The 15,956-nt window shown below is 44.1% G+C and overlaps 1 protein-coding gene across 1 annotated transcript in view; it reads left to right on the forward strand.

The window, feature by feature from the left end:
- Window positions 1-6,225: 6,225 nt before the first annotated feature.
- PCYOX1L (prenylcysteine oxidase 1 like) overlaps window positions 6,226-15,956 on the forward strand; it is a 38,077-nt gene continuing 28,346 nt past the window's right edge. Inside the window, exons 1-3 of the mRNA XM_075344631.1 lie at window positions 6,226-6,442; window positions 10,605-10,811; window positions 13,010-13,184. Coding sequence (XP_075200746.1) covers window positions 6,226-6,442; window positions 10,605-10,811; window positions 13,010-13,184 — 599 coding nt within the window. The remainder of the gene's footprint in view (window positions 6,443-10,604; window positions 10,812-13,009; window positions 13,185-15,956) is intronic.

Below are 15,956 nucleotides of genomic sequence, written 5' to 3' on the forward strand. Positions count from 1 at the left end.
CAAACTTAGATAATGGTATAATGCCTCAAGCATATGGAAAAATATTGGAATATACAATGAAAAATGCTACTTGCTAATTTGAACATGTGAATAATGAATTGCATACCTGCTATGAATATTAGGAAAAAGGAGATATTTAGCAATCGCATTGATCAATGTAACTGAGCCCCAAAACCTCGTCAAGGTATATCTCTATATTGGGGTCCCTAGCTCTGTGACCCTAACTGTGTGTCATCTCATTGCAATTAAAAACTGCTATGGGTGGAGAGGGGTAACTAAGGACTTTCTTATATAGGAGATGGAAAAAACATGGCCGAAAGGGGCGGAGCTGTGTTCACATTCAGAAAAAAAACTACATATAACTGAATAGGATAACTGAAGTGAGCACTAATATATATATATGAGTGCAAGCCAAAAATACATACTATATATAAGAATAAGGCTGCACATCAAACTTAGATAATGGTATAATGCCTCAAGCATATGGAAAAATATTGGAATATACAATGAAAAATGCTACTTGCTAATTTGAACATGTGAATAATGAATTGCATACCTGCTATGAATATTAGGAAAAAGGAGATATTTAGCAATCGCATTGATCAATGTAACTGAGCCCCAAAACCTCGTCAAGGTATATCTCTATATTGGGGTCCCTAGCTCTGTGACCCTAACTGTGTGTCATCTCATTGCAATTAAAAACTGCTATGGGTGGAGAGGGGTAACTAAGGACTTTCTTATATAGGAGATGGAAAAAACATGGCCGAAAGGGGCGGAGCTGTGTTCACATTCAGAAAAAAAACTACATATAACTGAATAGGATAACTGAAGTGAGCACTAATATATATATATGAGTGCAAGCCAAAAATACATACTATATATAAGAATAAGGCTGCACATCAAACTTAGATAATGGTATAATGCCTCAAGCATATGGAAAAATATTGGAATATACAATGAAAAATGCTACTTGCTAATTTGAACATGTGAATAATGAATTGCATACCTGCTATGAATATTAGGAAAAAGGAGATATTTAGCAATCGCATTGATCAATGTAACTGAGCCCCAAAACCTCGTCAAGGTATATCTCTATATTGGGGTCCCTAGCTCTGTGACCCTAACTGTGTGTCATCTCATTGCAATTAAAAACTGCTATGGGTGGAGAGGGGTAACTAAGGACTTTCTTATATAGGAGATGGAAAAAACATGGCCGAAAGGGGCGGAGCTGTGTTCACATTCAGAAAAAAAACTACATATAATTGAATAGGATAACTGAAGTGAGCACTAATATATATATATGAGTGCAAGCCAAAAATACATACTATATATAAGAATAAGGCTGCACATCAAACTTAGATAATGGTATAATGCCTCAAGCATATGGAAAAATATTGGAATATACAATGAAAAATGCTACTTGCTAATTTGAACATGTGAATAATGAATTGCATACCTGCTATGAATATTAGGAAAAAGGAGATATTTAGCAATCGCATTGATCAATGTAACTGAGCCCCAAAACCTCGTCAAGGTATATCTCTATATTGGGGTCCCTAGCTCTGTGACCCTAACTGTGTGTCATCTCATTGCAATTAAAAACTGCTATGGGTGGAGAGGGGTAACTAAGGACTTTCTTATATAGGAGATGGAAAAAACATGGCCGAAAGGGGCGGAGCTGTGTTCACATTCAGAAAAAAAAAAACTACATATAACTGAATAGGATAACTGAAGTGAGCACTAATATATATATATGAGTGCAAGCCAAAAATACATACTATATACTGATAAGGCTGCACATCAAACTTAGATAATGGTATAATGCCTCAAGCATATGGAAAAATATTGGAATATACAATGAAAAATGCTACTTGCTAATTTGAACATGTGAATAATGAATTGCATACCTGCTATGAATATTAGGAAAAAGGAGATATTTAGCAATCGCATTGATCAATGTAACTGAGCCCCAAAACCTCGTCAAGGTATATCTCTATATTGGGGTCCCTAGCTCTGTGACCCTAACTGTGTGTCATCTCATTGCAATTAAAAACTGCTATGGGTGGAGAGGGGTAACTAAGGACTTTCTTATATAGGAGATGGAAAAAACATGGCCGAAAGGGGCGGAGCTGTGTTCACATTCAGAAAAAAAACTACATATAACTGAATAGGATAACTGAAGTGAGCACTAATATATATATATATGAGTGCAAGCCAAAAATACATACTATATATAAGAATAAGGCTGCACATCAAACTTAGATAATGGTATAATGCCTCAAGCATATGGAAAAATATTGGAATATACAATGAAAAATGCTACTTGCTAATTGGAAATGTGAATAATGAATTGCATACCTGCTATGAATATTAGGAAAAAGGAGATATTTAGCAATCGCATTGATCAATGTAACTGAGCCCCAAAACCTCGTCAAGGTATATCTCTATATTGGGGTCCCTAGCTCTGTGACCCTAACTGTGTGTCATCTCATTGCAATTAAAAACTGCTATGGGTGGAGAGGGGTAACTAAGGACTTTCTTATATAGGAGATGGAAAAAACATGGCCGAAAGGGGCGGAGCTGTGTTCACATTCAGAAAAAAAACTACATATAACTGAATAGGATAACTGAAGTGAGCACTAATATATATATATGAGTGCAAGCCAAAAATACATACTATATATAAGAATAAGGCTGCACATCAAACTTAGATAATGGTATAATGCCTCAAGCATATGGAAAAATATTGGAATATACAATGAAAAATGCTACTTGCTAATTTGAACATGTGAATAATGAATTGCATACCTGCTATGAATATTAGGAAAAAGGAGATATTTAGCAATCGCATTGATCAATGTAACTGAGCCCCAAAACCTCGTCAAGGTATATCTCTATATTGGGGTCCCTAGCTCTGTGACCCTAACTGTGTGTCATCTCATTGCAATTAAAAACTGCTATGGGTGGAGAGGGGTAACTAAGGACTTTCTTATATAGGAGATGGAAAAAACATGGCCGAAAGGGGCGGAGCTGTGTTCACATTCAGAAAAAAAAAACTACATATAACTGAATAGGATAACTGAAGTGAGCACTAATATATATATATGAGTGCAAGCCAAAAATACATACTATATACTGATAAGGCTGCACATCAAACTTAGATAATGGTATAATGCCTCAAGCATATGGAAAAATATTGGAATATACAATGAAAAATGCTACTTGCTAATTTGAACATGTGAATAATGAATTGCATACCTGCTATGAATATTAGGAAAAAGGAGATATTTAGCAATCGCATTGATCAATGTAACTGAGCCTCAAAACCTCGTCAAGGTATATCTCTATATTGGGGTCCCTAGCTCTGTGACCCTAACTGTGTGTCATCTCATTGCAATTAAAAACTGCTATGGGTGGAGAGGGGTAACTAAGGACTTTCTTATATAGGAGATGGAAAAAACATGGCCGAAAGGGGCGGAGCTGTGTTCACATTCAGAAAAAAAACTACATATAATTGAATAGGATAACTGAAGTGAGCACTAATATATATATATGAGTGCAAGCCAAAAATACATACTATATATAAGAATAAGGCTGCACATCAAACTTAGATAATGGTATAATGCCTCAAGCATATGGAAAAATATTGGAATATACAATGAAAAATGCTACTTGCTAATTTGAACATGTGAATAATGAATTGCATACCTGCTATGAATATTAGGAAAAAGGAGATATTTAGCAATCGCATTGATCAATGTAACTGAGCCCCAAAACCTCGTCAAGGTATATCTCTATATTGGGGTCCCTAGCTCTGTGACCCTTAACTGTGTGTCATCTCATTGCAATTAAAAACTGCTATGGGTGGAGAGGGGTAACTAAGGACTAAGTTACCCCTCTCCACCCATAGCAATAACTCCTTATTACCCCGATTTGCCAAAGCACCAGGGCAAATCGGGAAGAGCCGGGTACAGCCCCAGAACTGTCGCATATAATGTATGCGGCAATTCTGGGCGGCTGCTGACTGATATTGTTAGGCTGGGGGGCTCCCCATAACGTGGAGCTCCCCATCCTGAGAATACCAGCCTTCAGCCGTATGGCTTTATCTGGCTGGCATTAAAATTGGGGGGAACCGCACGCCGTTTTTTTTAATTATTTATTTATTTATTTTACTGCACAGTATAGACACGCCCACCGGCTGCTGTGATTGGGTGCAGTGCGACACCTGTCACTCAGCGTGGGGGCGTGTCTCACTGCAACCAATCATAGGCGCCGGTGGGCGGGGAAAGCAGGGAATAGGAGATTGTTTAATGAGCGGCTGGCTTTTTCAAAATAGTAAAAGCCGCCGCAGCAGTGTGAATGCCGTGCAGCGCTGTGCCGGAGATCGGGGAACGGTAAGTATGAGAGAGGGGGGGGAAACTGACCGACAGACTGTGAGAGAGGGACAGACAGACAGAGAGACCGACAGAGAGACAGAGAGACCGACCGACGGACTCAGGGAGATTGACCGACATACACAGAAATAGAAAGAATAGCCGACATCACTAGAAATAAAAACACCAAACGGACACGGACTATAGGTAGATGCATACGTGTTTACTAACGTGTGTGCACATACCCATAGACTTTCATTGTGTCCACGTGTGCGTGCTCCGTGCAGATAACGGACATGCATCCGTGCAAAACGCAAACACATACGGATCACGGACACGCACACACGGACATAATGAAATAACGGACGTGTGACCACAATCATAGATTAACATTGGTGCACGTTTGGCCGTGTCTCCGGTATATACGGAAACGGACCAAACACGCACGTGTATCACGGACGTGTGAAGGGGGCCTAAGGCTGCTTTCACACCTCCGGTTTTAGCAGTGCGGCTAAATCCGGCTCTAAGGCTATGTGTTCACGGGAGAATGTAGCTGCGGATTTTTCTGCATCAAAATCCGCAGCTTTCCCGCAAAATCCGCACCTTTTCAAAGGTGCGGATTTGCTGCGGATTTACCGCGGAATTGCCGCGGATTTGATGCGGATTTTGGGGCGGATTTTTTTTTTCCCCTCAATTTTAAAGCCAAAATCCGGATGAAAATCCGCAACAATAATTGACATGTTGCAGAATTTTTCCGGATCAAAATCCGCACGAAATCCGCTGCGGAAAAATCCGCAGCGTGGGCACAGCATTTCCAAAATGCCATAGAAATGGCTGGGAAGTGCCTGAGCTGCAGATTTTCGGGAAATCCGCGGCTTTTCCGCGAGAAATCCGCAGCAAAATCCGCGCATTTTCCGCAGCGTGGGCACAAAGCCTAAAACTTATGCAACGGATGCGTCGAAAAAAACGCATCCTTTGCATAAGTTTTTACATGCGGCCCGTCCGGTTTTTGCCGTTTGCGGCAGGCTACTGAGCATGCGCAGTGCAAAAAAACGCATGCGGCGGCCGGATGCGTTTTTGCCGCATCGTGCCGCATCCGATGTTCATAGGCATGCATTGGAAAAAGCGCCGCATCGGCTAGATGCGGCGCGATTTTTTTCGCTGGACAAAAAACGTGCCAGGCAACGTTCCATCCGGCCGCCGCATGGGCTAAATATGCCGCATCCGGCAAAAAACGGACCGAACGCAAGGCCATGCGGCACAATCCGGCACTAATGAAAGTCTATGCGGAAAAAACGCAACCGACGGCAAAAAAACCCGGTTGCGTTTTTTCTGCAAAGAGCCGGATTGTGCCGCACTGCAAAAACCGGATGTGTGAAAGCAGCCTTATGAGAATGCCGCCATGTCAGGTCAGCCCCATGATGGCTCCTGTCTGCGGCCACCGCTCAGTACTGTGCTGCAGACAGGAGCCAGAGTACGCTGCTTTTTTTCCTGAATTTTTTTGCCCATGAGCTGTAAATAGGGCTGAACTGCAGTACCGGGCACCGCCTGTAGACCAGAGTGGTGCTGGTTCTGGGGATTTCTCTTTATAGATTTGTACTAGAACTTCAACCTTTGCCGGACTCCTAGAAGCTTTTCACTATTTATTTTGTATAAATCATTGCAAGGAAAATGAAAGAATAACGAGACAAGCCTAAAATCCCAGCCACAGTAGGAGCCATATTGACTTTATAAACATACACCCCGGTTACTATAATAAAGAGCTGCACTGAGCACAGTAGCGCCATTATAACCCCCACACCACAGGTCACTGCTGTAGTATGGCGGCACTGTACTACAAATGCAGTCACGCATGCGCTCTGGTAAGGTATCGAGCAGCTTGCGTTCCAAGCCTCTCTCTAGTGCGGAGTCTCCTGAACCAGTCTTGTTGCTGATTGGCCGGCTGGAGAACAGTGGGGATCTCTTCTCAGCTCGCATCCTCAGCATGGCTCTCCTGCTGCTGCTGACTGCTGTGGTCACCCAGATATGCGCCGGACAGCCGGGCCCCCCAGACCCGCCCAGCAGGATAGGTAATAGGCTCTGAGCGACATAGAATGGTGCACACGGCAGAGCCTACCATATATACCAGTGCACCCTGTGCAGGCAGCTGTGTGACGTCACTGCAGATGTAGTAACTCACGATTAGGACATAGTGGAACAGCCACATGTAGGTGCAGCAGAGATCGTGTGCTGATGTAGGATAGCAGGAGTATATAGATCGTGTGCTGATGTAGGATAGCAGGAGTATATAGATCGTGTGCTGATGTAGCATGTCAGGGGTATATAGATAGTGCTGATGTAAGATAGCAGGAGTATATAGATCGTGTGCTGATGTAGGATAGCAGGAGTATATAGATGGTGTGCTGATGTAGGATAGCAGGAGTATATAGATCGTGTGCTGATGTAGCATGTCAGGGGTATATAGATAGTGCTGATGTAGGATAGAAGAGATATATAGATGGTGTGCTGATGTAGGATAGCAGGAGTATATAGATCGTGTGCTGATGTAGGATAGCACGAGTATATAGATGGTGTGCTGATGTAGGATAGCAGGAGTATATAGATGGTGTGCTGATGTAGCATGTCAGGGGTATATAGATAGTGCTGATGTAGGATAGCAGGAGTATATAGATGGTGTGCTGATGTAGGATGTCAGGGGTATATAGATAGTGCTGATGTAGCATGTCAGGGGTATATAGATAGTGCTGATGTAGGATAGAAGAGATATATAGATGGTGTGCTGATGTAGGATAGCAGGAGTATATAGATCGTGTGCTGATGTAGGATAGCACGAGTATATAGATGGTGTGCTGATGTAGGATAGCAGGAGTATATAGATGGTGTGCTGATGTAGCATGTCAGGGGTATATAGATAGTGCTGATGTAGGATAGCAGGAGTATATAGATGGTATGCTGATGTAGGATAGCAGGAGTATATAGATGGTGTGCTGATGTAGGATAGCAGGAGTATATAGATGGTGTGCTGATGTAGGATAGCAGGAGTATATAGATGGTGTGCTGATGTAGCATATCAGGAGTATATAGATGGTGTGCTGATGTAGGATAGCAGGAGTATATAGATGGTGTGCTGATGTAGGATAGCAGGAGTATATAGATGGTGTGCTGATGTAGGATAGCAGGAGTATATAGATGGTGTGCTGATGTAGCATATCAGGGGTATATAGATGGTGTGCTGATGTAGGATAGCAGGAGTATATAGATGGTGTGCTGATGTAGGATAGCAGGAGTATATAGATGGTGTGCTGATGTAGCATAGCAGAGGTGTATAGATGGTGTGCTGATGTAGGATAGCAGGAGTATATAGATAGTGCTGATGTAGGATAGCAGGAGTATATAGATGGTATGCTGATGTAGCATATCAGGGGTATATAGATGGTGTGCTGATGTAGGATAGCAGGAGTATATAGATGGTGTGCTGATGTAGGATAGCAGGAGTATATAGATGGTGTGCTGATGTAGGATAGCAGGAGTATATAGATGGTGTGCTGATGTAGCATAGCAGAGGTGTATAGATGGTGTGCTGATGTAGCATAGCAGAGGTGTATAGATGGTGTGCTGATGTAGCATAGCAGAGGTGTATAGATGGTGTGCTGATGTAGCATAGCAGAGGTGTATAGATGGTGTGCTGATGTAGCATAGCAGAGGTGTATAGATGGTGTGCTGATGTAGCATAGCAGAGGTATGTAGATGGTGCGCTGATGTAGCATATCAGGAGTATTTAGATAGTATTCTGATGTAGCATAGCAGGGTTATATAGATTATGTGCTGATGTAGAATAGCGGAGGTATATAGATTGTGCTGATGTAGCATAGCAGAGGTATATAGATTGTGTGCTGATGTAGCATAGCAGAGGTATATAGATTGTGCTGATGTAGCATAGCAGAGGTATATAGATTGTGCTGATGTAGCATAGCAGAGGTATATAGATTGTGTACTGTTGTAACATATCAGGGTTATATGGATTATGTGTTGATGTAGAATAGCAGAGGTATAAAGATTGTGCTGATGTAGCATAGCAGATGTATATAGATGGTGTGCTGATATAGCATAGCAGAGGTGTATAGATGGTGTGCTGATGTAGCATAGCAGAGGTGTATAGATGGTGTGCTGATGTAGCATAGCAGAGGTATGTAGATGGTGTGCTGATGTAGCATAGCAGAGGTGTATAGATGGTGTGCTGATGTAGCATATCAAGGTTATATAGATTGTGTGCTGATGTAGAATAGCAGAGGTATAAAGATTGTGTTGATGTAGAATAGCAGAGGTATAAAGATTGTGCTGATGTAGCATAGCAGAGGTATATAGATGGTGTGCTGATGTAGCATAGCAGAGGTGTATAGATGGTGTGCTGATGTAGCATATCAGGGTTATATAGATTGTGTGATGTAGCATAGCAGAGGTGTTACGGGGGAACTGGCAGAATAGGACCAGGGGGTATATATCCCAATCGCCAGTTGGGGCCCACCGTGCTGCAGATGGTAATGGAACTGCTGGCACCCTGTGGGTTAGGCAGAGACTATAGAGCTGGATGGCTCTGAGATAACCCAGGGAACCGGTCACGTGTGTAGTGACATGTCAGACCGGACGAGTACCCAGTTAGCGTGTCGGTGGACCAGGTAGCGTTAACCGAGAAGACTGCTGCGACAGCGCCCTGTCAGCCACGTGTGTCAGACACGACAGGCCGAGCGGTCCTTCGATTAGCGTTTCTGGTCACTACTCGAATGGCTACGCACCAGTAGCGTTGACTGGAAAGCCAAGGAGGACAACAGGTTCACACACTCAATCCTGGAACACCCTGTTAACTCCACAGGGGTCCTGGGGTATGCTGTCCGTGCGCGTAGGAGGCACAACCTGACAGGTGGCGCAACAGGTGCGTTGTCAGTGTGCGTAGAGGGCACTCTCGGACAGGTGACGCAGCAGGTATGCTGTCCGTGTGCGTAGGAGTCACATCTAGACACAACAGAAACGGTAGCAAGGAAGCACGGCGCCTGACCCTCATGTGCTGAGCCACGAATCTTGGCGTGACAGGCACTGTTCGCCTAGCCCTACCTACGGCTTCCAACAAGGCTTATGCCACCATGAATTCTAAGTGAATATGAGTGAAGACTGCGCACCTCCATGTTGTCTCCAGCCCCTTTTATAACCTAGATCCTCCCCAAACCCAGGGTGGAACCACCAAGGTCCAATAGCAGAGTGCCATGTCATCAGTGACGTCACCAGCGGCCTATCCGGAACTGCCACGTCATTGATGACCTCATGGCAGCCACGCCCCAAACACTTCACCAGTCATCGTCTGACGACCAATGGTGAGGTTCCAGATCATAGGGGTGGGCCTCTGCGATCCAGTCCGGAGTGGCCACGTCATCAGGACACCTGACACCCTCTGCCCTATCAGGGCCTGCCACCTCACGGACATGCTCAGTGAGGTCCTTACCGGACCTAGCCTCTGATGCACTAAGTGCCTGAGCATGCTCAGTAGCCTGAACAACAGACTCAGAAAGCAGACTATCTGCCTGAGCATGCTCAGTAGGCACATCCCAGAACTTAGACACAGCACGAAGTCCAAGTACCTGTGCAAAGAGGCTGTTAGGATTAATTGTGGGAGCATGCTCAGTAGCCTGAACTGAGGACTTAGGCTGAGCATGCTCATTAGGCAAAACACCGGGCTTAGACTCTGGCTGGGGTAAATCGGCGCGCGCATGCGCACTAGCCGCCTCTCCACACTTAGATGTGGGGGAAGGAGCAGCCAACTGGACGACCCGAGGCACGGCCAAGAACGGCAGCCAGCGCCTGGGTGCAACAGGCTGCTTGCGGCTATGGCGGCGCCGGTTCGTAACAGGTATATAGATGATGTGCTGATGTAGCATATCAGGGTTATATAGATTATGTGTTGATGTAGCATAGCAGAGGTATATAGCTTGTGCTGGTGTATCATTTCAGGGTTATATAGATTATGTGTTGATGTAGCATAGCAGAGGTATATAGCTTGTGCTGGTGTAGCATATCAGGGTTATATAGATTATGTGTTGATGTAGCATAGCAGAGGTATATAGATGGTGTGCTGTTCCGTGGTCCCTCTCAGGAGCAAATTTCTCTGTTTTATTATATGTAAATTATTTGAATTAATAAAGTATATACATTTTAGCATGAATTATTTTTCATGTTTTGCAGCTGTAATTGGTGCTGGGATTGGGGGTTCAGCTGTCACGTACTTTCTTCATCAGCAGTTTGGACCCCAAGTGCAGATTGATGTTTATGAAGCTGACCGTGTTGGTGGGCGATTGGCCACGCTAACTGTGAATAGCCAGCTGTACGAGTGTGGCAGCCCATCAATTCACTCCTTAAACTTACACATGCAAGATTTTGTCAAGCTCTTGGGTGAGTCTTTGCATTCATACACTTATATCTGATGTTTAATATACTTAATACCATTTCCTTGTCACCTGCATCAGATTTGCCTTCAGCCAGACACAGCTGGCAGTGTTTTTTTATGCTGGAACAAAGGATTGGGCATGTTGAAATCTTACATGCCCAATCTCCCTTTCCCGGATATTAAAGTCAGTGAAGAAGTCAGAAGTCCCTCATACATTTTTAATGATGGCTGGATGAGTATCTCCTTTACTATTCTGTGCTTTGTCACATGCAGATTTAAGAACTGGGACGAGGAACTGTAAAAGAAGCAAACAGAGCATTCTCCGGTCGCTGCTGTTTAACAATATAGATGTCACTGTCAATCACTGACAGGATGATTGTTTGTGGCATTGCTTGCCAACACCATCATGGACTCTGAGGTTGGACTTCATAGGAGAATGTCATTTTCACTATATTCTGCAGGGCTAAAGTGTTGCAGTATATAATATAAGTGATCAAACAATCTCAGGTTCAAGTCTTCTAATAAAACTAAAAAAAATCTAATATATAAAGCTGAGTGTATGCATGTGGGTGTGTGTATGTCCGCTAAAGGAATCCGCACCATCACATTTACTATCACGAAATTTTGGACAGACGCCTCATATGAAAATGTAACCCCGCGTTTTACAGTTACTCTCCAAAAAACCTGCCTCCATTAAAGTGAATGCAGCCTGGAACTACAGTTTATTAATAGGAGCTGTGATTGATTGCTATAGGAACAAAGGACATTGTTAGCATAAGAAGCTTATTTGTGAAGTAATATGATGTCGGTGGGGACACAGAGACAGAGAGAAACAGACACAGACGACAGACAGAGACAGACCTGCTAAGAGACAGACCTGGAAAGAGACAGATGGGGAAAGAGACAGACCTGGAAAGAGACAGGCGGGGAAAGAGACAGACCTTTAAAGAGACACACGAGGAAAGAGAGAGACAGACAAAGACAGATGGGGAAAGAGACAGACCTTGAAAAAGACAGTCAGGGAAAGAGAAAGACCTGGAAAGAGACAGACCTTGAAAGAGACAGACGGGGAAAGAGACAGACCTGGAAAGACACAACACACCTGGAAAAAGACAGACGGGGAAAGAGACAGACAAAGAGACAGGCAAAGACAGTCGGGGAAAGAGACAGACCTGGAAAGAGACAGACCTGGAAAGAGACAGATGGGGAAAGAGACAGACGGGGAAAGAGACAGCCAGGGAAATAGACATCCAGGGAAAGAGACAGATGGGGAGAGAGAGACAGACACATACATAGAGACAGACAGAGAGAAACAGACAGACACAGAGATAGGGAGAGACAGACAGAAACACAGAGATAGAGACAGATAGACTGATACAAATACAGACAGAGATAGAAACAGACAGACAGAGCCATTGACACAGACAGACAAGGAAAGAGACAGACAGAGAGACAGACAGACAGCGACACACAGACAGAGACTGGGAGAGAGACAGAGTGACAGTTACTATCCCGGGTAATGCCCGGGTACAATAGCTGGTAATGTATAAAATTAACAAAAAAAAAAATTTTTATTCACACCTCTTTAACCAATGTAAAAAAAGATCTAAACATAAACATATTTGACATCTCCTTAAAAGTCAGATCTCTGAAAATCTAAACTAAATTACCTTGTCCCATAGATGCCATGAAAACACAAATCTCAAAACTCTAAAATTACTCTTTCATTTACTTTAGAGCAATCAAAACATTATCTGTAGCCCAAAATGTTACCAAAAAATATCAGCTCGCCATACAAAAAACAAGACCTCATCACACGGGTCCAAATAGTATTAGCACACTAGATTAAATATATATATATACTGCATATATATATATATATATATATATATATATATATATATATATATATATATATATATATATATATATATATATGTATATGTATATATCTATATCTATATATATATAAATAATGTAAACTATACAGGTTTTATATCGCCTTAATTGTACTGAGCTGAAGAATTCAAATATGGACTCCCAAACACTGCCGGTGACAGTTTTTATAGCTCTGCTGCCCTTCAGCTGGCGCAGTTCATGATCGGGCTTTTTGGTAGGGCTATGCGTCAGAACACTATTTATATAAGTTGCACGTTTTCCAATCGATGGCCAGCTGTAATAACCATTTATTTCTTTTCATAAGGGCTAAAGCATCGTAAAGAGTTGGCCGGGAAGAGTGCCATTTTTAATGGAGAGCAGTTGGTTCTGGAGGAGACAGACTGGTATCTCCTGAATCTTTTCCGTCTCTGGTGGCACTATGGAATCAGTTTCTTGAGACTGCAGATGTGGGTGGAGGAGGTCATGGAGAAATTTATGAGGTTAGTTATTGGTAAAATATTTTCACGTGCATGTCTTAAATTTGCTCCATTTTGTGGGAATAAGCTCTAAATCTCCCATCATGTGCAGTACGCTTGTCTCAACACGATAGCAGACAAACAATGTGAGGATCGAGAAAGCATGTGCCTTGAGTCAAGAGTCATCCAGGCAATCGTTCTCTCCTGGCCCATAAACAGACCCCTTTGATGTGTCACTAGAAGCATCATCCGGTGCATGTGCAGTGTACATTTTCTTGTGTCACATGGACCGCTGGGTACTGTTGGGCCAAAAGTGCACTGAACACATTGTACTTCTGGGCCTGCCAGGGAGGTGGTAGTTCTGGAATATGACAGCACTGGTTCCTGGTCACCTCAGGCTGCTTTCACACGTCAGTTTTTTTGTATCCGTCACAATCTGTCGCTTTGAGAAACAACTGAATCCTGCAAAGTAATGTGCAGGATTCAGCTTTTTCCCCATAGACTTGTATTACCGACGGATTGTGACTTATAAAATGACTGACCGTCGGGCGGAAGCAACGCAGAATAGAATGGTTTTTTTTGTAGCGTTGAAAAAACGCACTGCACATAATTCCTTCGGCGTCCGTCGTTGGTTATAATGGAAGCTTATGAGCGGCGGAATCCGTCGGCAAGCGTTAAATGACGGACGGATCCATGTTTACCAACAGAGCATGCCCAGATGTGGAAATTCCATCCCTTCCTCCCTCCTCCAGTACCTGGTGACAGGGAGCAGCCGGCCCACGGAATACACCGACGCTGACCAGCAGGTCAAGGATGATAGGGGCAGTAGTACCTGTCTTTGAGGTGATGATCGGGCGGTAGTGCCTGTGTGTATGCTGTCATGATGGGGGCGGTAGTGCCTGTGTGTGTGCTGTCATGATGGGGATGGTAGTGCCGGTGTGTGTGTGGTGATGATGGGGGCGTAGTGTCGGTGTGTGCAGTGATGATGGGGGCGGTAGTGCCGGTGTGTGCATTGATGATGGGGGCGGTAGTGCAGGTGTGTGTGCGGTGATGATGGGGGCGGTAGTGCCTGCGTGTGTGGTGATGATGGGGGCGTAGTGTCGGTGTGTGCAGTGATGATGGGGCGGTAGTGCCGGTGTGTGTGTGGTGATGATGGGGGCATAGTGTCGATGTGTGCAGTGATGATGGGGGCGGTAGTGCCGGTGTGGCATTGATGATGGGGGCGGTAGTGCCGGTGTGTGTGCGGTGATGATGGGGGCGGTAGTGTCGGTGTGTGCGCGATGATGATGGGGGTGGTAGTGCCGGTGTGTTTGCGGTGATGATGGGGGCAGTAATGTCGGTGTGTGGTGATAATGGGGGCAGTAATGCCGGTGTGTGTGTGTGGTCATGATGGGTACAATGGATCCGTACCATCAGTTGTACCACTATCTGCAACAAATCAGTCACATCAGCCACAAAACTGATTGTGACTGATGCAAAACAACGGAAGTGTGAATGTAGCTTAATATATTATTCTTCTCAAATATTTGGCAGGTAATCCGGGTCTTTTTTTCTCAACATATTTTTTGCCACCCTGTTGACTATTTGCAGCAAACCTTTTAAGGCCCTGTACGCACACTGCGGTTTTTGCTGCGGTTTTCGCAGCAGAAAAGGTGCGGATTTTGTTCCTAATCTTGCTGCAGTCCTTCCCCAGCAAAACCGATGGGAAAAAAAAAATGCTGTGCGCACACTGCAATTTCTGCAGCACAAAGAATGAGTATGTCACTTGAAAGTTCGGTGACCACGCTCCAATATTTTACCAATTTCAAGAGTTCTGCATTTCTCTAAGACTTAAGGTAATACTTCGGCAGATTTTGGCTATGTTTTCTGAGAGTAGCATAATACAGGGCACAATATCTTGATTTCAGTAATATGTTACCAATAAGGCTGTGATGTAGTATCTATACAATCTGTATTTTATCAGCAGGAGAGATTATCACTAGAGGACTAGATATTACATGCAGGGCAGTCAGGCTAATCTATGTAACCCTGACCCCACCACTGATTAGCAGTTTGCTCACAATGCACAGTGCACACAAAAAGCTACCAATCAGGGCTGTGTGTGGGATTATACACAGATCAACTCTTATCTCTGCTACATCTACATCAGACAAACAAGGGTTCTATCAAAAGTACAGCAAGCACCCCAGTAAAGGTCCAGTCACACTAAGCAACTTACCAGCGATCCCAACAACGATAGGGATCGCTGGTAAGTTGCTAGGAGGTTGCTGGTGAGCTGTCACACTGCGACGCTCCAGCGATCCCACCAGCAACCTGACCTGGCAGGGATCGCTGGAGCGTCGCTACACAAGTTGCTGGTGAGCTCACCAGCAACCAGTGACCAGCCCCCAGTCTCCTAGTTACAGCACACATCAGGTTAATTAACCCGATGTGTGCTGCAGCTAAATGTGCACAGAGCAGGGAGCAGCGCACAATGCTTAGTGCTGGCTCCTTGCTCTCCTAGTTACAGCACACATCGGGTTAATTACCTGATTTGTGCTGCAGCTACATGTGCACAGAGCTGGAGCCGGCACTGACAGTGAGAGCGGAGGAGGCTGGTATCAAAGGTAAATATCGGGTAACCAAGGACAGGGCTTCTTGGTTACCCGATGTTTACATTGGTTACCAGCCTCAGCAGAAGCTGGCTCCCTGCTCACTGCACATTAGTTGTTGCTGTCTCGCTGTCACACACAGCGATCTGTGCTTCACAGCAGGACAGCAACAACTAAAAAATGGCCCAGGACATTCAGCAACAAC

The sequence above is a fragment of the Anomaloglossus baeobatrachus genome, chromosome 4 (assembly GCF_048569485.1).
Source record: "Anomaloglossus baeobatrachus isolate aAnoBae1 chromosome 4, aAnoBae1.hap1, whole genome shotgun sequence".
In the NCBI taxonomy this organism is placed as follows: domain Eukaryota; kingdom Metazoa; phylum Chordata; class Amphibia; order Anura; family Aromobatidae; genus Anomaloglossus; species Anomaloglossus baeobatrachus.